This window comes from Pan paniscus, chromosome 16 (genome assembly GCF_029289425.2).
Source record: "Pan paniscus chromosome 16, NHGRI_mPanPan1-v2.0_pri, whole genome shotgun sequence".
NCBI lineage: Eukaryota > Metazoa > Chordata > Mammalia > Primates > Hominidae > Pan > Pan paniscus.
In genome coordinates, this window is record NC_073265.2 from 61,898,564 (window position 1) to 61,915,759 (window position 17,196).

Here is a 17,196-nt window from a genome sequence, read left to right on the forward strand (position 1 = left end):
TGTTTTTGCCTTAAAATTTTGTGTGTCTTGAAAACTATAGTATTAGAGGTATTGAGACTGTGCAAATGCTGGGCACGCTTGGCATGAGATAATCAGTTTTTATTTTTACAAAATTGTAATTAACTATGCAAGTGTGTTTATTAAAAGAATACAAACTAAAAAGAAGTTATGGGATTTAGAAAATGTAGGATGAAAAAGTTATGGGATAAAAAATGTGGAAAAGTCGTGGCAAAAAAAGTTGTGAAAAAAGTATTTAAAGTTTTATGAAAAGTTTAAAAAAAGTATTATGAAAAAGAAGGTATGGGATTAAAAAATAAGTCATGGGATATAAATAAAAATAAATAAAAGCAGGCCTCTGTCAGCATAAGCCTGGAGAAGTGGGGCTGGAGTCTCTGCCGCCATCGTGTCCCTACCATCCCTTCCTACCCCTTTATCATTAGGGTAGCAAGACAAGACCCCTGTCTAATGGGGAGAGACAAACAGACCCTTTGCCACCTTGACCAGGGCTGAGTCCTTAAATTTCTGGATGATGATGATTATTATTTAAGAGCCAGAGGCTGGTAGAGCTGGTTTGTTTGGAGGAGGCCTCATGGCCTCCCTACTCTCACCAAAGCAACTTTTCCCTCAGGGGGCCCCCATCTTCTTATTCAGAGAGGCAGCTGAGGCGGGACAGTGGGGCTAACTGTAGAGCAGGTGAGGGCACGGGCTGCTGGGGTGGCCCCAGTGTACATATAGTATCTGTGTAACATTTTGTATATTCCAGGGGGTAGGGCCACCCCCTGTATCGTACCTAGCAGAGGTTGGAGCTGGCATATGAGGAGGAGGTTCTAATCATTATTTGTGGCTGGGAAACTTATTTATTGATAGCATGGGGCAGAGGAAGGAGGCAGGGATGGGGTTGTGGCTCCCTGGTGATGCGACTCCTGTTTATTTTGCTTTTCATTTTGGAATAAATGGGTTTAGCTATACTGCTCAGCCTGGTGTGTTCCTTTTTCCCTCACTGGGTCCTGGAGTTTGTGCCACTGAACGAGGAGCCCCAGAGTCGTCTGAGCATGTCCAGCTGGGCTGTTGGTGACCTTCCAGGCCTGTTACCTTTATGCTGCCTAGTGACACCTGGTGGATTTCATGGGGACTGCCATGGCGCCTATGGGGCACAGTCCAGCCCTGACAGCCAACAGGCTCAGAAGCCTGATCTAGCGGTGGCCGGGAAGACAGATACTAGCACCCAAGGGCACTGACTTCCATTCACCCCAGGAGTCTTCCATTCCGTCCCCCTCCCTCCTTCTCCTGTCTGCACTGGGTGGCCTGTTCTGTCTGTCCCTCCAGTGCACCTGGTGACCTGTTCTGTCTGTCCCTCCAGAGTGCCGGCTGCCCTGCAGGCTCCTCGAGGCTGAGTTCATGGCCCTGCCCCTAGTGGCCAGAGCTGGCTTCACAGGATAACAGCCAGCTAAGCTCCAGGGGCTTTCCAGGAAAAGTGTCCCTTGAAAAGGGTGTGGCTTTTTCACTGCTCCCAACAGCACCCTAGAAATGGCTTGGCCTTTTCCCTCCCCTGAGTTCCAAAAAGAACACAGCCAGCAGAGGACACATTCCCTGACATACGAGGGACTGGAAGACTGGTAGAGATGTCAGGTCACAGGCTGCCAGCACAGTACCCCCATGATTGGCCACGGGAGTGCTGGAGGAATGGTGGGGGTTGGCTGTCCACTGGCTGGGCATGACAGGGAGACTCACTGGAGGTGGTGCACTTTGGAGGGGCGATGTCAGGGACGTATTTGGGTCTCAGTAAAGAGATCTGTTCTTTTAAAATTTCTGCATCTAGTTGCCTATACACGATGATGACACAGCAATTTTTTACTTTCTAAAGACAGGATATCATGCAAAGAGATCAAGCTGCCCTTCTATAAATATAACTCAATTGCCTTCCAGCCATAGGCTGCATGCTTCAAGTTGTTTTCAGAAATAAGAAATGGGTTGAGCTGAACCACTTATAGCCTTACATGGAGAGTTCCCACTGTGACCTGTAGCACATGTGAATTGACTTGCTTAATGTATGAAACCAATGGAAATGAGATGAAAAGTCCTATTCTCATGCAAGCCCGTTGGGTTATGCAGAAACACAGTAGCAGAGACACAGCCCTAACTACAGCCTGCCCTCCGGAAAACATGTGTCTGTTCATATGGAAATGACACAAGTCTAGTGCTTGTCTGAAAGTCATGCAGCAAAACAAAAAAAGTCTCTGCAAAACCGGGGAGAGTTTTTTACAATGACTTTAACTTTGAGGGTGCTCTTTAGCAGAGGCTTTTGATAAAGGAAGAATTCTATCAACCAGGATCACTGAGGAGGAATGAATTTATAACTACTCTTTTTAAGGCTAGAAGAGACCTTAATTAAATTCCTTCTATTTACAAAGGAGGGAACTGAAGTCCAGAAATGACAAAAGATTTGGCAGCTTTAGAAATAAGGCAACATTGAGTTTCAGTATTCTAAACTTTTGGAAAGTGGTAAAAATGAAGGATATTGAACAAAAATACTAGTTGTTTTTTTTCTATCTTGTTCAGTTAGTGTCAACATGCTGTAAGTTTTCATAATTTTTTTTTTTTTTTGAGATGGAGTTTGACTCTTGTTGCCCAGGCTAGAGTACAATGGTGCGATCTCAGCTCACTGCAACCTCCGCCTCCTGGGTTCAAGCGATTCTCATGCCTCAGCCTCCTGAGTAGCTAGGATTACAGGCATGCACCACCACGCCTGGCTAATTTTGTATTTTTTTAATAGACAGGGTTTCTTCATGTTGATCAGGCTAGTCTTGAACTCTCAACCTCAAGTGATCCACCTGCCTCAGCCTCCCAAAGTGCTGGGATTACAGGCGTGAGCCACTGTGCCCAGCCTATTTTTTTTTTTTTTTTTTTTTTTGAGACAGAGTCTTGCTCTGTTGCCCAGGCTGGAGTGCAGTGACGCAATCTTGGCTCACTGCAACCTCTGCCTCACAGGTTCAAGAAATTCTCCTGCCTCAGCCTCCCGAGTAGCTGGGACTACAGGCGTACACTGCCACGCCCGGCTAATTTTTTTTTGTATTTTAGTAGAGACGGGGTTTGACTGTGTGGCCCAGGCTGGTCTCAAACTCCTGAGTTTAGGCAATCCACCCACCTCAGCCTCCCAAAGTGCTAGGATTACAGGCGTGAGCCACCGCACCCTGCCTGGTTAATTTTTATGATAATAAAAATATTCTCATAAAATTTGGGAAATTCCAAAACCTATGGAGAAGAAAATTTAAATTATTCATCATCCCACAATTTATTCATTTGCTTATTTGAGCAACAAATAAAAGTGCACACCTTATTAAGAGCAGGGCATGTTCCAAGACTGACTATCCAGAAATGATTGATAGCCTCTAACTGATTCCCTTCCAACCCGTTTCTCAGTGCACTACTACTAATAATTTTAAAATCAGATTATTTAGTTTGGAATCTCCTTTTCACCTAATATATCATAAGCCTTTTCCCAGGTTATCAAATAATATTCCAAGCTATGATTTTAACAGCTGCATAACGTCACATCATATAAATTTACACTGATTTATTAAACCATTGTACTTGGGACATAATAAGATGATCAATTTTTCAATATTATAAATAATGTTGCATGTAACATTCTTTGGCCACATACCTGATTATCTTTGAAAACTTCCCTAGAATTCAGATTGTTAGATCAAAGCCTTAAATATTTTTAAGGTCTTAAATACACAATACTCAACTGCTTTCTTGAAAGACTGTAATAGTTTTACTTCTACCAGCTACAAGAGTGTCTTTCAGTCATGCAACAAAGCCCACACCTCAAAACAATGAGTATTAGCTTTAAAAAAGTCATTGTCAACTGAGTTCAAATGGTTTTTCCTTTAATTTGCAGTTCTTACTTGGCAATGGTAAGTCAAACTGTCCAAAAAAAACTTTGTTCTCTTTTTTCATAAATTATATATGCATGCTTTTTGTCATTTTCTATGGAACTGTTAACATTTCTTCTTAGCATTCTAGTCTTAATATTTCTCAGTGAGGGATTTTTCTGACTTCATTCTGAGATCTAGGCTCCTGGCTGGGGCAGCAAGAGGTGGGATGGAGAAAGGGCGGGGAGTCAGAGTCAGGCTTGTTCTCTTAGTCCTTCCACAATCACCAAGGTGTGACCTGGGCCAACTCTTGGTATCTCTGGGCTTCAGTTTCCTCCTCTGTAAATAGAAGGGTCTTAATTAAGGTCCCTTCCAGTCGTATAAAAGGGAGTTAGAGATCCGTAGTTTCAAAGCTTCTTTCACTATCATGATTTGTGATCAGCTTTGAAGGAGGTAGTGCTAGTGGGTAAACATCAAACCATAAGCTTGTTTGCCAGTTCTAACCTACCACTACCACCTACCACTGAGAAAATCATTTCAAGGCTCTTAGTTTCCTGATCTGTAAATGGAAACCTCGTTTTACAGATTTGTTGTAAAAATTATGTGAAATAATAGAAATCAGGCCAGGCGCGGTGGCTCACACCTGTAATCCCAGCACTTTGGGAGGCTGAGGCGGGCGGATCACCTGAGGTTGGGAGTTTGAGACCAGCCTGACCAACATGGAGAAACCCTATGTGTACTAAAAATGCAAAATTAGCCGGGCATGGTGGCGCATGCCTGTAATTCCATCTACTTGGGAGGCTGAGGCAGGAGAATTGCTTGAACTCAGGAGGCAGAGGTTGCAGTGAACCGAGATCATGCCATTGCACTCCATCCTGGGCAATAAAAGTAAACTCCATCTCAAAAATAATAATAATGATAACAGAAATCAAAGTGTATAGAGCATAATATACCACAGACAGGCAGGATGCAGTGGCTCATGCCTGTAATCCCAGCACTTTGGGAGGCCGAGGCGGGTGGATCATCTGAGGTCAGCAGTTCGAGACCAGCCTGGCCAACATGGTGAAACCCCCGTCTCTACTAAAAATACAAAAATTAGCTGGGCATGGTGGTGAGTGACTGTAATCCCAGCTACTTGGGAGGCTGAGGCAGGAGAATAGCTTGAACCTGGGAGGTGGAGGCTGCAGTGAGCTGAGATCGTGCCATTGCACTCCAGCCTGGGCGACAAGAACAAAACTCTGTCTGAAAAAGGAAGAAAGGAAGGAAGGAAGGAACGAAGGAAGGAAGGAAGGAAAGAAGGAAGGAAGGAAGGAGAGAGAGAGAGAGAAAGAAAGAAACAAAGAAAGAAAGAAAGAAACAAAGAAAGAGGGAAGGAAGGAAGGAGACCATATTCATACTAGTAGCTGCTTATGACTAATAGAAGTAAGGATGAGGATTAGAAGGGATTTCAACTTTATAATACATTCTTTCCTTTATATAATAATAATGAAAAAGACAGCCAGTCACAGTAGCTCATGCCTGTAACCCTAGTGCTTTGGCTAAGGTGGGAGGATCATTTGAGCTCAGGAATTTGAGATCAGCCTGGGCCACCGAGCAAGACTCCATCTCTACAAAAACTTTAAAACAATTAGCCAGGTATGGTAGCCTGTGCCTCTAGTCCCAGCTACTAGAGAGGCTAAGGCAAGAAAATCATGTCAGCCCAGGATGTCGAGGCTGCAGTGAGCTATGCTAGTGCCACTGCACCTGCACTCCAGCCTGGGTGACAGAGTGAGACCTTGTCTCCCTTTTAAAAAAAAAATGAAGCAAATGTAACAAAATATTAACAACAGTCAGTGTTGATTCTGTGGTAGGAACATAGTTGTTTGCAAGATCATGCTCTGTACTTTTCCGTATCTTAAAAAATTTCCTGGCCAGGCGCGGTGGCTCATGCCTGTAATCCTAGCACTTTGGGAGGCCAAGGCAGGCTAATCACGAGGTCAGGAGTTTGAGATCATCCTGGCCAACATGGTGAAACCCCGTCTCTACTAAAGATACAAAAAATAAGCCGGGCGTGATGGCGCGTATCTGTAATCCCAGCTACTCGGGAGACTGAGGCAGGAGAATTGCTTGAATCTGGGAGGCCGAGGTTGCAGTGAGCCGACATTGTGCCATTGCACTTCGGCCTGGGCAACAGGGCGAGACTCCATCTCAAAAAAGAAAAAAAAAATTCCCCCTTCCCATACAAATATGCCTAGCTCATAAAAGCAATCCTAAAAGATTACATACAGTATGTGTGTAATTTTTTACTTTTTTACTTTTTAGAGTTTATTAAGCAGGGGAGTGGAGGGAAGATGTGGCATAAATAGAAGTATGTAACATTCAAACAACAGAATCTGGGATTTTTGAAAAAATCTTTCAGTTACGGTTACAGGAAGGGTCACTTCCTCCCCCAACGACACGGGGACCTCTCAAAGGAGAGGAGAGAGTAAGTCCCATAGTAGGGCCAGTGGTTGCTCCTGGGTTTTGGAATGATTTCTGCAGAGTTTTCAAGACCCTGGGCTCAGGGTGGAGACTTCATAGCGGTGGCAGCTAGACCCAGCAAGATGGCTGCAACAGTGAAGCCCTGGGCGGCGATCTGGGTGTGCATCATAAGCCGTGAACATTGGCTGTTGCCCTGGTGGAAGCAGTAGAGGCCGTTGGTGAGGACGGCCGCCGTGCACAGGAAACCTATGGGTACCACCGGATTCTCGCGGGTCTTGCGAAGGAACTTTTCCTTGAAACCCTCTGGATTGCTGTAAACAGTGGGGCTAAGCCCCTCAAAGATGGGGGGCTTTGATGATTCAAAGGGGGCCTCCGGAGTCACAAAGCCGGGAGTCGCCATGCCTAGGCCACAGCTGCAGGAGAAAATCCTTTGTTTTTTTTTTTTGAGAAGGAGTCTTACTCTGTAGCCCAGGCTGGAGTGCAGTGGTGCAACCTTGGCTCACTGAAACCTCTGCTTCCCTGGTCTCAGTTAAAGCAATTCTCCTGCTTCAGCCTTCCAAGTAGCTGGGATTACAGGAACATGCCACCATGCCAGGCTAATTTTCATATTTGTATTTTTAGTAGAGACGGGGTTTCACCATATTGGCCAGGCTGGTCTCGAACTCCTGACCTCATGATCCGCCTGCCTTAGCCTGCCAAAGTGCTGGGATTACAGGTGTGAGCCACCATGCCCAGCCTACATGTTTTATATAATGTTATTTGATATAACAACTTGGAAAGGACAAAATTATAGAAATGGAGAATAGATTAGTGGCTGCAGGGGTTAGGAATGGGGAGGTGGTGGGAAGGAGGTATATGTTTATTAAAGGGTAACGACAGGGAGGCTTATGGTGATGGAACTCTTTGTATCTTGACTATGGTGACAGATAGGAAAACCTACATGCGTGACAAAGCTGCACAGAACTAAATACACACAAATGAAGTAAAAGTGGGGAAGTCTAAATCAGATTGGTGGACTGTACCAATGTTAACATTCTGGCTGTGATATTACACAATAGTTTTGGAAGATGTTACCATGGGATAACTGTAGAAAGGGTATATGTGATCTGTCTATTATTTCTTACGACTGCAGGTGAATCTACAATTATCTCATAAGAAAAAGTAAGAAGAGGCCAGGCGTGGTGGCTCACACCTATAATCCCAGCACTTTGGGAGGCCGAGGCAAGCAGATCACTTGAGGCCAGGAGTTTGAGACCAGCCTGGGCAACATGGTGAAAGCCCATCTCTACTAAAAATACAAAAATTAGCCGGGCATGGTGGCACACTACTCAGGAGCTACACAAGAGGCTGAGGCAGGAGAATCGCTTGAACCTAGGAGGCGGAGGTTGCAGTGAGCTGAGATCACACCACTGCCCTCCAGCCTGGGTGGGCAACAACAGCAAGACTGCAAGGGAATAATGTTCTGTTTGGGAAAGAGATTGCATGTAAATAGGGGGTCTGGTAGCTGGGCGTGGTGGCTAATACCTATAATCCCAGCACCTTGGAAAGCTGAGGCAAGAGGATCACTTGAACCTAGGAGTTCGAGACCAGCCTGGGCAATATAGCGAGATTCTGTATCTATAAAAAATGAAAAAATTAGCCAGGCATGGTAATGCATGCCTGTGATCTCAACTACTCAAGAGGCTGAGGCAAGAGGATCAATTGAGCATCCAGAAGTTGAGGCTGCAGTGAGCCATGATCATGCCACTGCACTCCAGTCTGGGCGACAGGGCAAGACTGTATCTCTAAAAATTAAAAAAAATAAAATAATAAATAGAATATATAAAAGTAAATAAAAATCAAAAATAGGGATCTGGAGCTGGTAGAGAAGAAACAGAGCTGTATGGAAGAAAAGAATACTTTTCCTTGTTGATATATGGTCTGTGTCCCCTTTTTCTCCTCTTATTTTCTTTTGCATTCTTGCTCTGATTGACTTCTTTCTCAAGTGCCTCTTCTCTCTGACTTTCCCTGTGTCATTATTTTCCTCAATTCATTATTTTCCCTCTTTGCTTTGCTAAAAGACTCTATCCCTGCATCTTATTCAGAGCACACTGACTGCACTGGACAGGAGTTACAAGAGGGAAGAGGTACTCACAGAATCCTGGATTTCTAAAACACTTAAGCTACAAAGGTTGGTGAATATCAGAGTCCAATAGTCACATATTACACAGAGGAAAACTGAAGTGCTGAGAAGGGAAATAACTTGTGTCACTCACAGAGGGAATTTTTGGTAAAGTTGGAATATGAGCCTGGGATCCACTAGGACAGCTTCCCTAATTTTCTTTTCTTTTTGTTTCAGACAGGTTCTCACTCTGTCACCCAGGCTGGAGTTTGGTGGCATGATCAAAACTCACTATGGTCTTGACGTCCTGGGCTCAAGTGATCCTCCCGCCTTAGCCTCCCAAGTAGCTAGGAATGCAGGAGTGTGCCACCATGCCTGGCTAATTTTTTTGTATTTTAAGTTTGTAGAGATGGGGTCTGGATACATTGCCCATGCTGGTCTCAAACTCCTGGACACAAGTGATCCTCCTACCTTGTGCTCCCAAAGTGCTGGGATTAGAGGCGTGAGCCACTACGCCTAGCCCTAGTTTCTATAATTTTCAACAGACGGAGCTCACTAGTTGGAGAAAAAGAGATTCCTGGGGGCAGTCAATTAAAACATAGAGAAATTAGAGCAACATGGTAAGAGAAATAATCTGATCAGGTGCAGTGGTTCGCGCCTGTAATCCCAACACTTTGGGAGGTCAAGGCAGGAGGATCACTTAAGCCTTGGAGTTTGAGACCGGCCTGGGCAATATGGCAAAACCCCATCTCTACAAAAAATAAAAAATTAGCTGAGCATGGTGGCGCATGCCTGTAGTCCCAGCTACTCAGGAGTCTGAGGTAGGAGGATCGCTTGAGCCTAGGAATTCAAGGCTACAATGAGCCATGATTGTGCCAATGCATTTCAGCCTGGGTGACAGAGCAAGAGACTTTGTCTCAAAAATAGAAAAGAAAAGAAAGAAAAAGAAAAGGAAGGAAGGAAGGAGGGAAAAGAAAAAAGAAAAAAAAAAGAATGAAGGAAAGAAAGAGGGCAGCCAGGCGCAGTAGCTCACGCCTGTAATCCTAGGACTTTTGAGGTGGGCGGATCACCTAAGATCAGGAGTTTGAGAGCAGCCTCGCTAACATGGTGAAACCTCATCTTTACTAAAAATACAAAAAATTAGCCGGGCGTGGTGGCACACTCCTGTAGCCCCAGCTACTAGGGAGGCTGAGGCAGGAGAATCGCTTGAACCAAGGAGGCAGAGGTTGCGGTGAGCTGAGATTCTGCCATTGCACCCCAGCCTAGGCAACAAGAGCAAAACTGTGTCTCAAAAAAAAAAAAAAAAAAAGAGAGAGAGAAAGAAAGAAGAAAAAGATGCAGAGAGGGGAAGAGGAAAGAAGGAAGGGAAGGAAGGAAGGATATAGTTATTAAGTAGTTATGAGCCAGAATTATAAACTAGCCAGATGGTTTTGTGATAGGATTTGGGTAGAATGAAAATCTCAAGAGGTTAAATTCCTAAGAGGCAACTCTTCTCTCTTACTAACTATGGATTATTTTAAATGCACCAGATACCCCTCCTCAAGATGTAATATTATACCATAAATGTTATGGGGAGAAACTGCCCAAATGAACAGACCAGCGCTCACACTGAGAACAGGAATAGGGAGTAGCCTATTTTGAGCCTACCTTTTTAAAAAACACTTGCATTTTGGGAAAACATAAAAAAAAAATGTCCAACAGGGTTGTCCTGTTGGTACCAAAAACCTTCAGAAATTTCAGAGTATAGGATGTTGGTAAGAAGCACCAAAGCAGAAAGTACCTCTTTCTGCATGCGAGAAACCATCATTTATGTGAGAGTGATGTTCCCTAACACAAGAAAGGGTCTCTGCTAAGCAAGTGAGGGGTGGAAGGAGCTGTTGCCAGAGTCTACCAGAAGCATCCTGGTAACCAACTGCTGGTCCAAACATTTCCTACTTACATGGAACAGTGGAAAGTGCCAACAGAGTTCTCCCGACGAATGTCTTCATATTCCTCATAGATTCCCTGCTTTTGCCTGGGCAAAATAGTCCATCAACCAAAGTTTAGGTTTTCTGATCTTCTTCCCATTCTTACCCAGCTGGTGGAGTCTACAGCCTATTTCAGGTTTGACCTCAGTAGCTAGAGGAAAAGTGGTTAAACAAAATAAAGAAGTTAGAAAGGGTTAAACAAAATAAAGAAGTTAGAAGCTGATTTACCTTTAAAAATAACAAACTTAAGTTCTTGTCTACAGTAAGTTTTATGGATCAAAAACTATTCTGACTTCTTATCTCAACAGATATCTTACACATATCACACATCAGCATACATATATGCCTTTTAGAAAATTCTGTTATTAAAACTCGAAGGAAAAATGAGATCATGAATAAACTGAACATTTAAAAAAATTTATCTTTCATAACTTTTCATTCGAATATCTGTGTATTATAATCATTTATTGTTTCATGTACTAATTCATCTATGTATTTACCAATCAATAAATATAATCTGATATACACTATGATAAATGAGGTCAAAAAAAAGGAGATACCCTGATCCACACAAGATATAAAGATGAAGGGCTGGGCGCGGTGGCTCACGCCTGTAATTCCAGCACTTTGGGAGGCTGAGGTGGGCAGACCACCTGAGCTCAGGAGTTCAAGACCAGCCAGGCAAACATGGCGAAAACCTGTCTCTACTAAAAATACAAAAAATTAGCTGGCTGTGGTGGCGGATGCCTGTAATTCCAGCTACTCAGGAGGCTGAGCCTGAGGCACGAGAATTGCCTGAACTCAGGTGGTGGAGGTTGCAGTGAGATCGTGCACTCCAGCCTGGGTGACAGAGTGAAATTCTGTCTCAAAAAAAAAAAAGTGCTGTATTGAGGACTGAGACCTGAGATAGAGACAGGGATATACAACTTGAGTCATACTGTGGACTGACAGGATGGGAATAGCTAAGGGACTGTCTGAGGTGGGGATGCCTGTCTGGTTCACTTGTTACTGCCTTGTTTATGTGACTTAGATAGTACTTAGCTTCTGCTGCTGATACTCAGTGGGAGATACACCTAAACCACACAGACAGCATTATTCTGAAAAGGACAAGTTGCCAGGGAGTGTGGACCAGTAGTCTCAGTGGCCCTGTACTCTCCAAGCAGAAGTGTAGACTTCTTCTTCCCTGTGACTAGCCTTCAGGTGTAATTTCCAGTATACAGTTCCTTATAAATTCTATAGCTCAGGAGAATAAATAAGAGGCTCCTTTTCCAGAAAATCCAGTATTGGTTTTCCTCCTTTAGAGGCGTAGAGTCAGAACTCTCATGGCATGGCAGGATCCATGGAGGTGGCCACATCTCGCTTTTTCCAGCGAGTATTAGATCCCACAAGACAACCGCACAGCTAAACATAATTAAAACTTAGGTTTTATGATATTTGTTCCTTTCCTAAAACCCTCAGTGACTCCTTATTATCCATAGGGAACATATAAGCTAAATAAACGTGAACTTTTTTCTCCAAGCAAAACATTCTCCCCAGTGAATAGAAAATCTTGTTTTCCTGTGTTACCTTGAACCAAAATGGTTTTTTTTTTTTCTTTTTTTTTTGAGGCAAAGTCTTGCTCTGTCACCCAGGCTGGAGTGCAGTGGTGGCGCGATCTCATCTCACTGCAACCTCCACCTCCCGGGTTCAAGTGATTCTCCTGCCTCAGCCTCCCGAGTAGCGGGATTACAGGCGCCTGCCACCACACCTTGCTAATTTTTGTATTTTTAGTAGACATGAGGTTTTGCCAGGTTGGCCAGCCTGGTCTCAAACTCCGGACCTGAAGGGATCCATCTGCCTGCCTTGGCCTCTCAAAGTGCTGGGATTACAGGCATGAGCCACCGCACTTGGACTCCTTTAAAATTATTATTATTATTATTGAGACAGAGTTTCGTGCTGTTGCCCAGGCAGGAGTGTGGCACTACCTTGATTATAGACGCAAGTCACTGGGCCTTGGGATTATAGACGCGAGTCACTGGGCCCAGCTTTCTTTCCAGTTTTAAAGTATTATTTTTAATTATCCAAAGTAAATGTGTAGTAAATACTCTTCTTATAAATCTTTGTTTTCTTGATTGCTTCCTTAGCATATAATTTCAGAAATAGAACTGATCAAAGGGTATGCACATTTTTAAGGATTTATAATGCCAGATGCCTTCCAAAAGATGTTAACAACTTATTGAACTGACAGTATATAAGGGTGCTATAGAGTAATTTATTTATTTGAAAAACAAATCTTTATTGTGTAGAAATATGCATTTTAAAAATCCCCCAGAAAAGATGCTCTTCTCTCATTTCCCCATCCTCTTCCTTTTCTTCCACACCTCTGATATAAAGGACATTATTATATCTTATTAAAACTTCATCCACACTAGGCATGGTGGCTCATGCCTGTAATCCTGGCATTTTGGGAGGCCAAGGCAGGCAGATCACTTGAGGTCAGGAGTTTGAGACCAGCCCGGCCAACATGGTGAAATCCTGTCTCTACTAAAAATACAACAATTAGCCAGGTGTGGTGGCTGACGCTTGTAATCCCAGCTACTTGGGAGGCCAAGGCACGAGAATCACTTGAACCTGGAGGTTGCAGTGAGCTGAGATCGCACCACTGCACTCCAGCCTGGGTGATGGAGCGAGACTCTGTCTAAAAATAAGATAAAATAAAATAAAATGAAAACTTCATCCAGATGTCTAGACAACACTTTAACTATGTATTCTTCTGTATTTGCAAGTTACATGTTCATATAGCCATCTACAGATACCAGTTAGCCTTTGTAATCCATTCCCCACTTAAGTTTCACCATCTACTGGCTTTTCTGTTAATCCCTTGAGGAAAGGTTTGGAATTGAGGGGTAAATCCTTTATAAGGAGAATGCTGCAGTCTATTCGCTATTCACCGCTGACCAAGCTGCCACCTGGCCCTCCTGACTGCAGCAGGCACCCCCAGACAGTCATGTAAATGGACTAGGCCTGAGTCTGTAGTTCTTTGCTCTGAAAAAGGAGACGTAATGGCTTCTACTTTTTATCATTTGGTGGAAATAATAGAGGAGTTTCTCTAGAATGTTTTTTGATCTGGTGGTTAAAGGGACCTTGGACATTTAGTCCCTGAAATAAATTGTTGCATCTTTGAAGGAAAAGATGAAAGCAGTTTCCTACACTTTAGTGAAGAAGCCTTTGGAAAATTTTGTTCTGGATGTTGTATATTCTCTGTAGAGGAGTGTTGGGGATTCCCCAAATCATCAGAACTAAAGGGTAACTGAAGAGAACAGGGAGTGACATGTCAGATTGAGAATCACTCTTTTGAAAGTGGCAAAAAGAATATGTGTTAAAAGAAAAAATAGGGTAGAAGATAAAAAGAATAGGGCAGAAGATATTAGCTTCAATTCCTCTTTTTTTTTTTTTTTTTTGATCCTTGGGAATGATTTCTTCCTAGACTGCCAGTGTTGCATAGTAACCCTGCCCATGAAGACGACTGGAATACTGAAAAACTGCATGAAACTAAGCGCTGTGGGTTGGGCAGGGTGGCTCACGCCTGTAATTCCACACTTTGGGAGGCCAAGGTGGCTGGATTGCTTGAGCTCAGGAGCTTGAGACCAGCCTAGGTAACATGATGAAACCCCATCTCTACAAAAGATACAAAAATTAGCTGGGTGTGGTGGCATGAAGCTGTAGTCCCAGCTACTCAGGAGGCTGAGGTGGGAGGATCACTTGAGCCTGGGAGGTAGAGGCTACAGTGAGCCGTGATTGTCCCACTGCACTTCCGCCTGGGCAACAGAGCGAGATCCTGTCCCAAAAACAAAAAAACTAAGCACTATGGATTAGAAATGAATAATTTTTCATCTTTATATCTTTTTTTTTTTTTTTTTTGAGACAGTCTTGCTCTGTCTCCCAGGCTGGAGTGCAGTGGCACGATCTCGGCTCACTTAGGCAAGGTGTTTAATTAATCTCTGAAAAGTGGAGAATTTAGCACCAGGCATGGTGACTGGTGCCTGTAATCCTAGCTACTTGAGAGGATGAGGTGGAAGTGTTAAAGGTGGAGGGTGTCCAGGTTCTTGGTGTCTTGAAAAAAGAATTGGACAAAATGCACAAACAAAGCAAGGAAGGGACAAGGAATTTACTGAACATGAAAATACACTCCAGTGTGGGAGCGGGCCTGAGCTTAGAAGTTCAGTGGCTCCGTTACAGAATTTTGGGGAGTTTAAATAACCCCAGAGGATTCCATGGTTACTTCGGGTATGCCTTGTGTAAATGGAGAAGATGAAGTAAAGTTACAAAGACATTTATGGCCTATGCCCTATGGACAGAATATTACCTGTTATAGCTGAAGTGTGAATTGGCCTTATGTTCCCCACCTCCAGACCCTATTTTCCTACCTCAGAAGGATTACTTGAGCCTAGGAGTTCAAGTCCAGTCTGGACATCAATAGTGAGACCCCTGCCTCTGAAAAAAATTTTTTTTGAGACAGAGTTTTGCTCTTGTTGCCCAGGCTGGAGTGCAATGGGATGATCTCGGCTCACTGCAACCTCCACCTCCTGGGTTCAAGCAATTCTCCTGCCTCAGCTTCCCTAGTAGCTGGGATTACAGGAGCCGGCCACCACACCCGGATAATTTTTTGTATTTTTAGTAGAGACAGGGTTACACCATGTTGGCCAGGCTGGTCTTGAACTCCTGACCTCAGGTGATCTGCCCACCTCAGCCTCACAAAGTCCTGGGATTACAGGCGTGAGCCACCGAGCCCAGGAAATTTTTGTTTTTTAGACGGAGTCTCCCTCTATCGCCCAGGCTGGAGCACAGAAATGCGATCTCGGCTCACTGCAACCTCTGCCGCTTGGGTTCAAGTGATTCTCCTGACTCAGCCTCCCGAGTAGCTGCGATTACAGGCGGGCACCACCATGCCCGACTAATTTTTTGTATTTTTAGTAGAGACGGGGTTTCACCATGCTGGCCAAGCTGGAAAATTTTATTTTTAATAAATGAAAGGCAGAGTATTTATCTGAAAAAAGTGGGAGACCAAGAGTCTCGTGGGATTGTTATAAAGATTAAAAGAGAGAGTGTTACTGAAATACTTAGAAGAGCTGTTATTCTATTGCTGTCCTTTCCCCTTGTATTTGGATAGATTACCGTACTTGTTTCTTCTATGTAACTCTAATTGTCAGTGGGGTTCTCCTTCTCTTAGAGGCCTGGAGAAACTTGTCTTAAATGATTTCCCAGTTAATGAATTGGGAGAGGCAGATTTTATGTCTAAATTACAAGGGCGAGACTTAAAAGTATGAATTGGGGCTAATGTCAGTGCTCAGGTGCAGGGATCCTCCGTTTTGTTCATCACACAGCTCCCGGCACTTTAATAAATGAGGCTCAAAGAAACCACGGGCTTAGGTCATGCAGTAGTCAAATTCAGAACTCATGTTTGATTCCAAAGCCCACATGTTTTCCTAGTTTAGAAACACTAAACATTTAATTCACCGCACCGGGGGCCAGAAAGGTAATGGAGAACGCCTTAAGTATGTTAGGAAGGGAAGATTGTGGTAAAAAGGCGAAGAAATGTTTATCTACAGTCGCAGCCGCTATTCAGATCTATTTCACTGCCTTGCAGAAAAGGCCGACTGTCGTCTCTTTATCCCATGGCCGATTTCTTGTGAAATCTCCTAACTTTTAAATATTTCCAATCAAAAGACTGCCGTTCAAATGCAGCCCACCAGGAGCATGTTGGCAAACTCCGGAGTAAACAAGAGTGGGAAGCTGATAAGGTGAGTACCTCAGTTCGATAGTGACAGCCAAGAAACGGGGAGTTTTGTACCTAAGGCGAGAATGAAATTCTCCGCCGGAGTCTCCCGGAAGAAGGACTGAATTAAATGCAGATTAGAGTCAGGGCAGGGCAAGGTGGCGGGAAAACTAGGCTGCCATCCCAGGTGGCTGGCCTACCAGCCAGCGCGGCCGGAGGTACAGACCATGTACAGACCACGGCGAGGGGTGTTAGGTGCTTCTCGGGATAAAGGCAGCGAGTGGCTGCGCATTCCCTCCCCGACTCTTTCAGAGGTAAGCCTTCTGTGGAGCAGACCCTAATCCTCCCCCTGATTCCTTAGGTCACTCGGCGATTTACTTCCTTCCCCGGCTCCTCACAGTCCTCCACAGCCCTACGACTTCCGCTTGCCTCGTCGTCTGGGAAACCGCCGACTTCCGGCCGCGCAGCGGTGGGCTGAGCTAAAATGGCTGAGGAGAGAGTCGCGACGGTGAGCGCCGAGATTCTCTTTAGTTGCCCGGCCGAAGGGCAAGGCAAGCTGGCGGGTGGCTTTTGTCCCATGCAGCGGTTCCTGGAGAGAGGCGGAGCTGGGTGCCGAGCGGCTCAGGGTGGGCGGGGCGACACGGTCCCCTTTTTACTGTCCCGGGAACTGGTCGCCTGGGGCAAGTCTGGATACTTAGCAGCACAGGTCCTGTTCTAGGACTGTAGTCCCTCTTGGGGTGCGCTGGACGGAGAAGGGAGACTTCACCAGTAATGGCTCTTACCGTAGTGCCATCTTTTTCTGTCTCGGGGGTTTGGAAGGTAATGACTAGCACTTGTGTAGACAGTTTCTGTTAATCCCGTGAATTGGGAATTTAACATGACGACTGCCTGGAAGCTTGCAGCGTCACTGCCTTCTGCCAGTGGAGCGGGACTGTGTTTTTTCTGTGGTGATTAAGTTTAGGAAAGTACGGTTTTGGAATTCATCTGAAGGCTGAGTTGGGCGTTCACTCCACAGAACTGCTAATATAGAGGAAC

General features: G+C 44.5%; 2 protein-coding genes across 6 annotated transcripts in view; one reads left to right on the forward strand and one right to left on the reverse strand.

The window, feature by feature from the left end:
• Positions 1-4,504: 4,504 nt before the first annotated feature.
• On the reverse strand, positions 4,505-16,600 carry HIGD2B (HIG1 hypoxia inducible domain family member 2B). Its single transcript, XM_055098923.3, has 3 exons — positions 16,237-16,600; positions 10,379-10,557; positions 4,505-6,751 (listed from the first exon to the last, which is right to left on the reverse strand). Exon 3 carries the CDS (start codon positions 6,736-6,738, stop codon positions 6,418-6,420), a length of 321 nt encoding a protein of 106 aa, XP_054954898.1. The 5' UTR covers positions 6,739-6,751; positions 10,379-10,557; positions 16,237-16,600; the 3' UTR covers positions 4,505-6,417.
• Positions 16,590-17,196, forward strand: part of BBS4 (Bardet-Biedl syndrome 4) — a 55,022-nt gene continuing 54,415 nt past the window's right edge. For 2 of the 5 annotated variants that reach the window (XM_003818565.6, XM_008971900.5), the window contains exon 1: positions 16,590-16,669. In XM_003818565.6, the coding sequence (XP_003818613.1) occupies positions 16,646-16,669 (24 nt within the window). In that variant the 5' untranslated portion in view covers positions 16,590-16,645. Of the gene's footprint in view, positions 16,981-17,196 lie in introns of all 5 variants that reach the window. The other 3 variants (XM_034939087.3, XM_003818566.6, XM_034939086.3) reach the window with 3 other exon arrangements.

What these genes read in the sequence shown, in the direction of transcription:
- HIGD2B (XM_055098923.3), bottom strand. Translation starts at nt 6,738, where the DNA reads ATGGCGACTCCCGGCTTTGTGACTCCGGAGGCCCCCTTTGAATCATCA.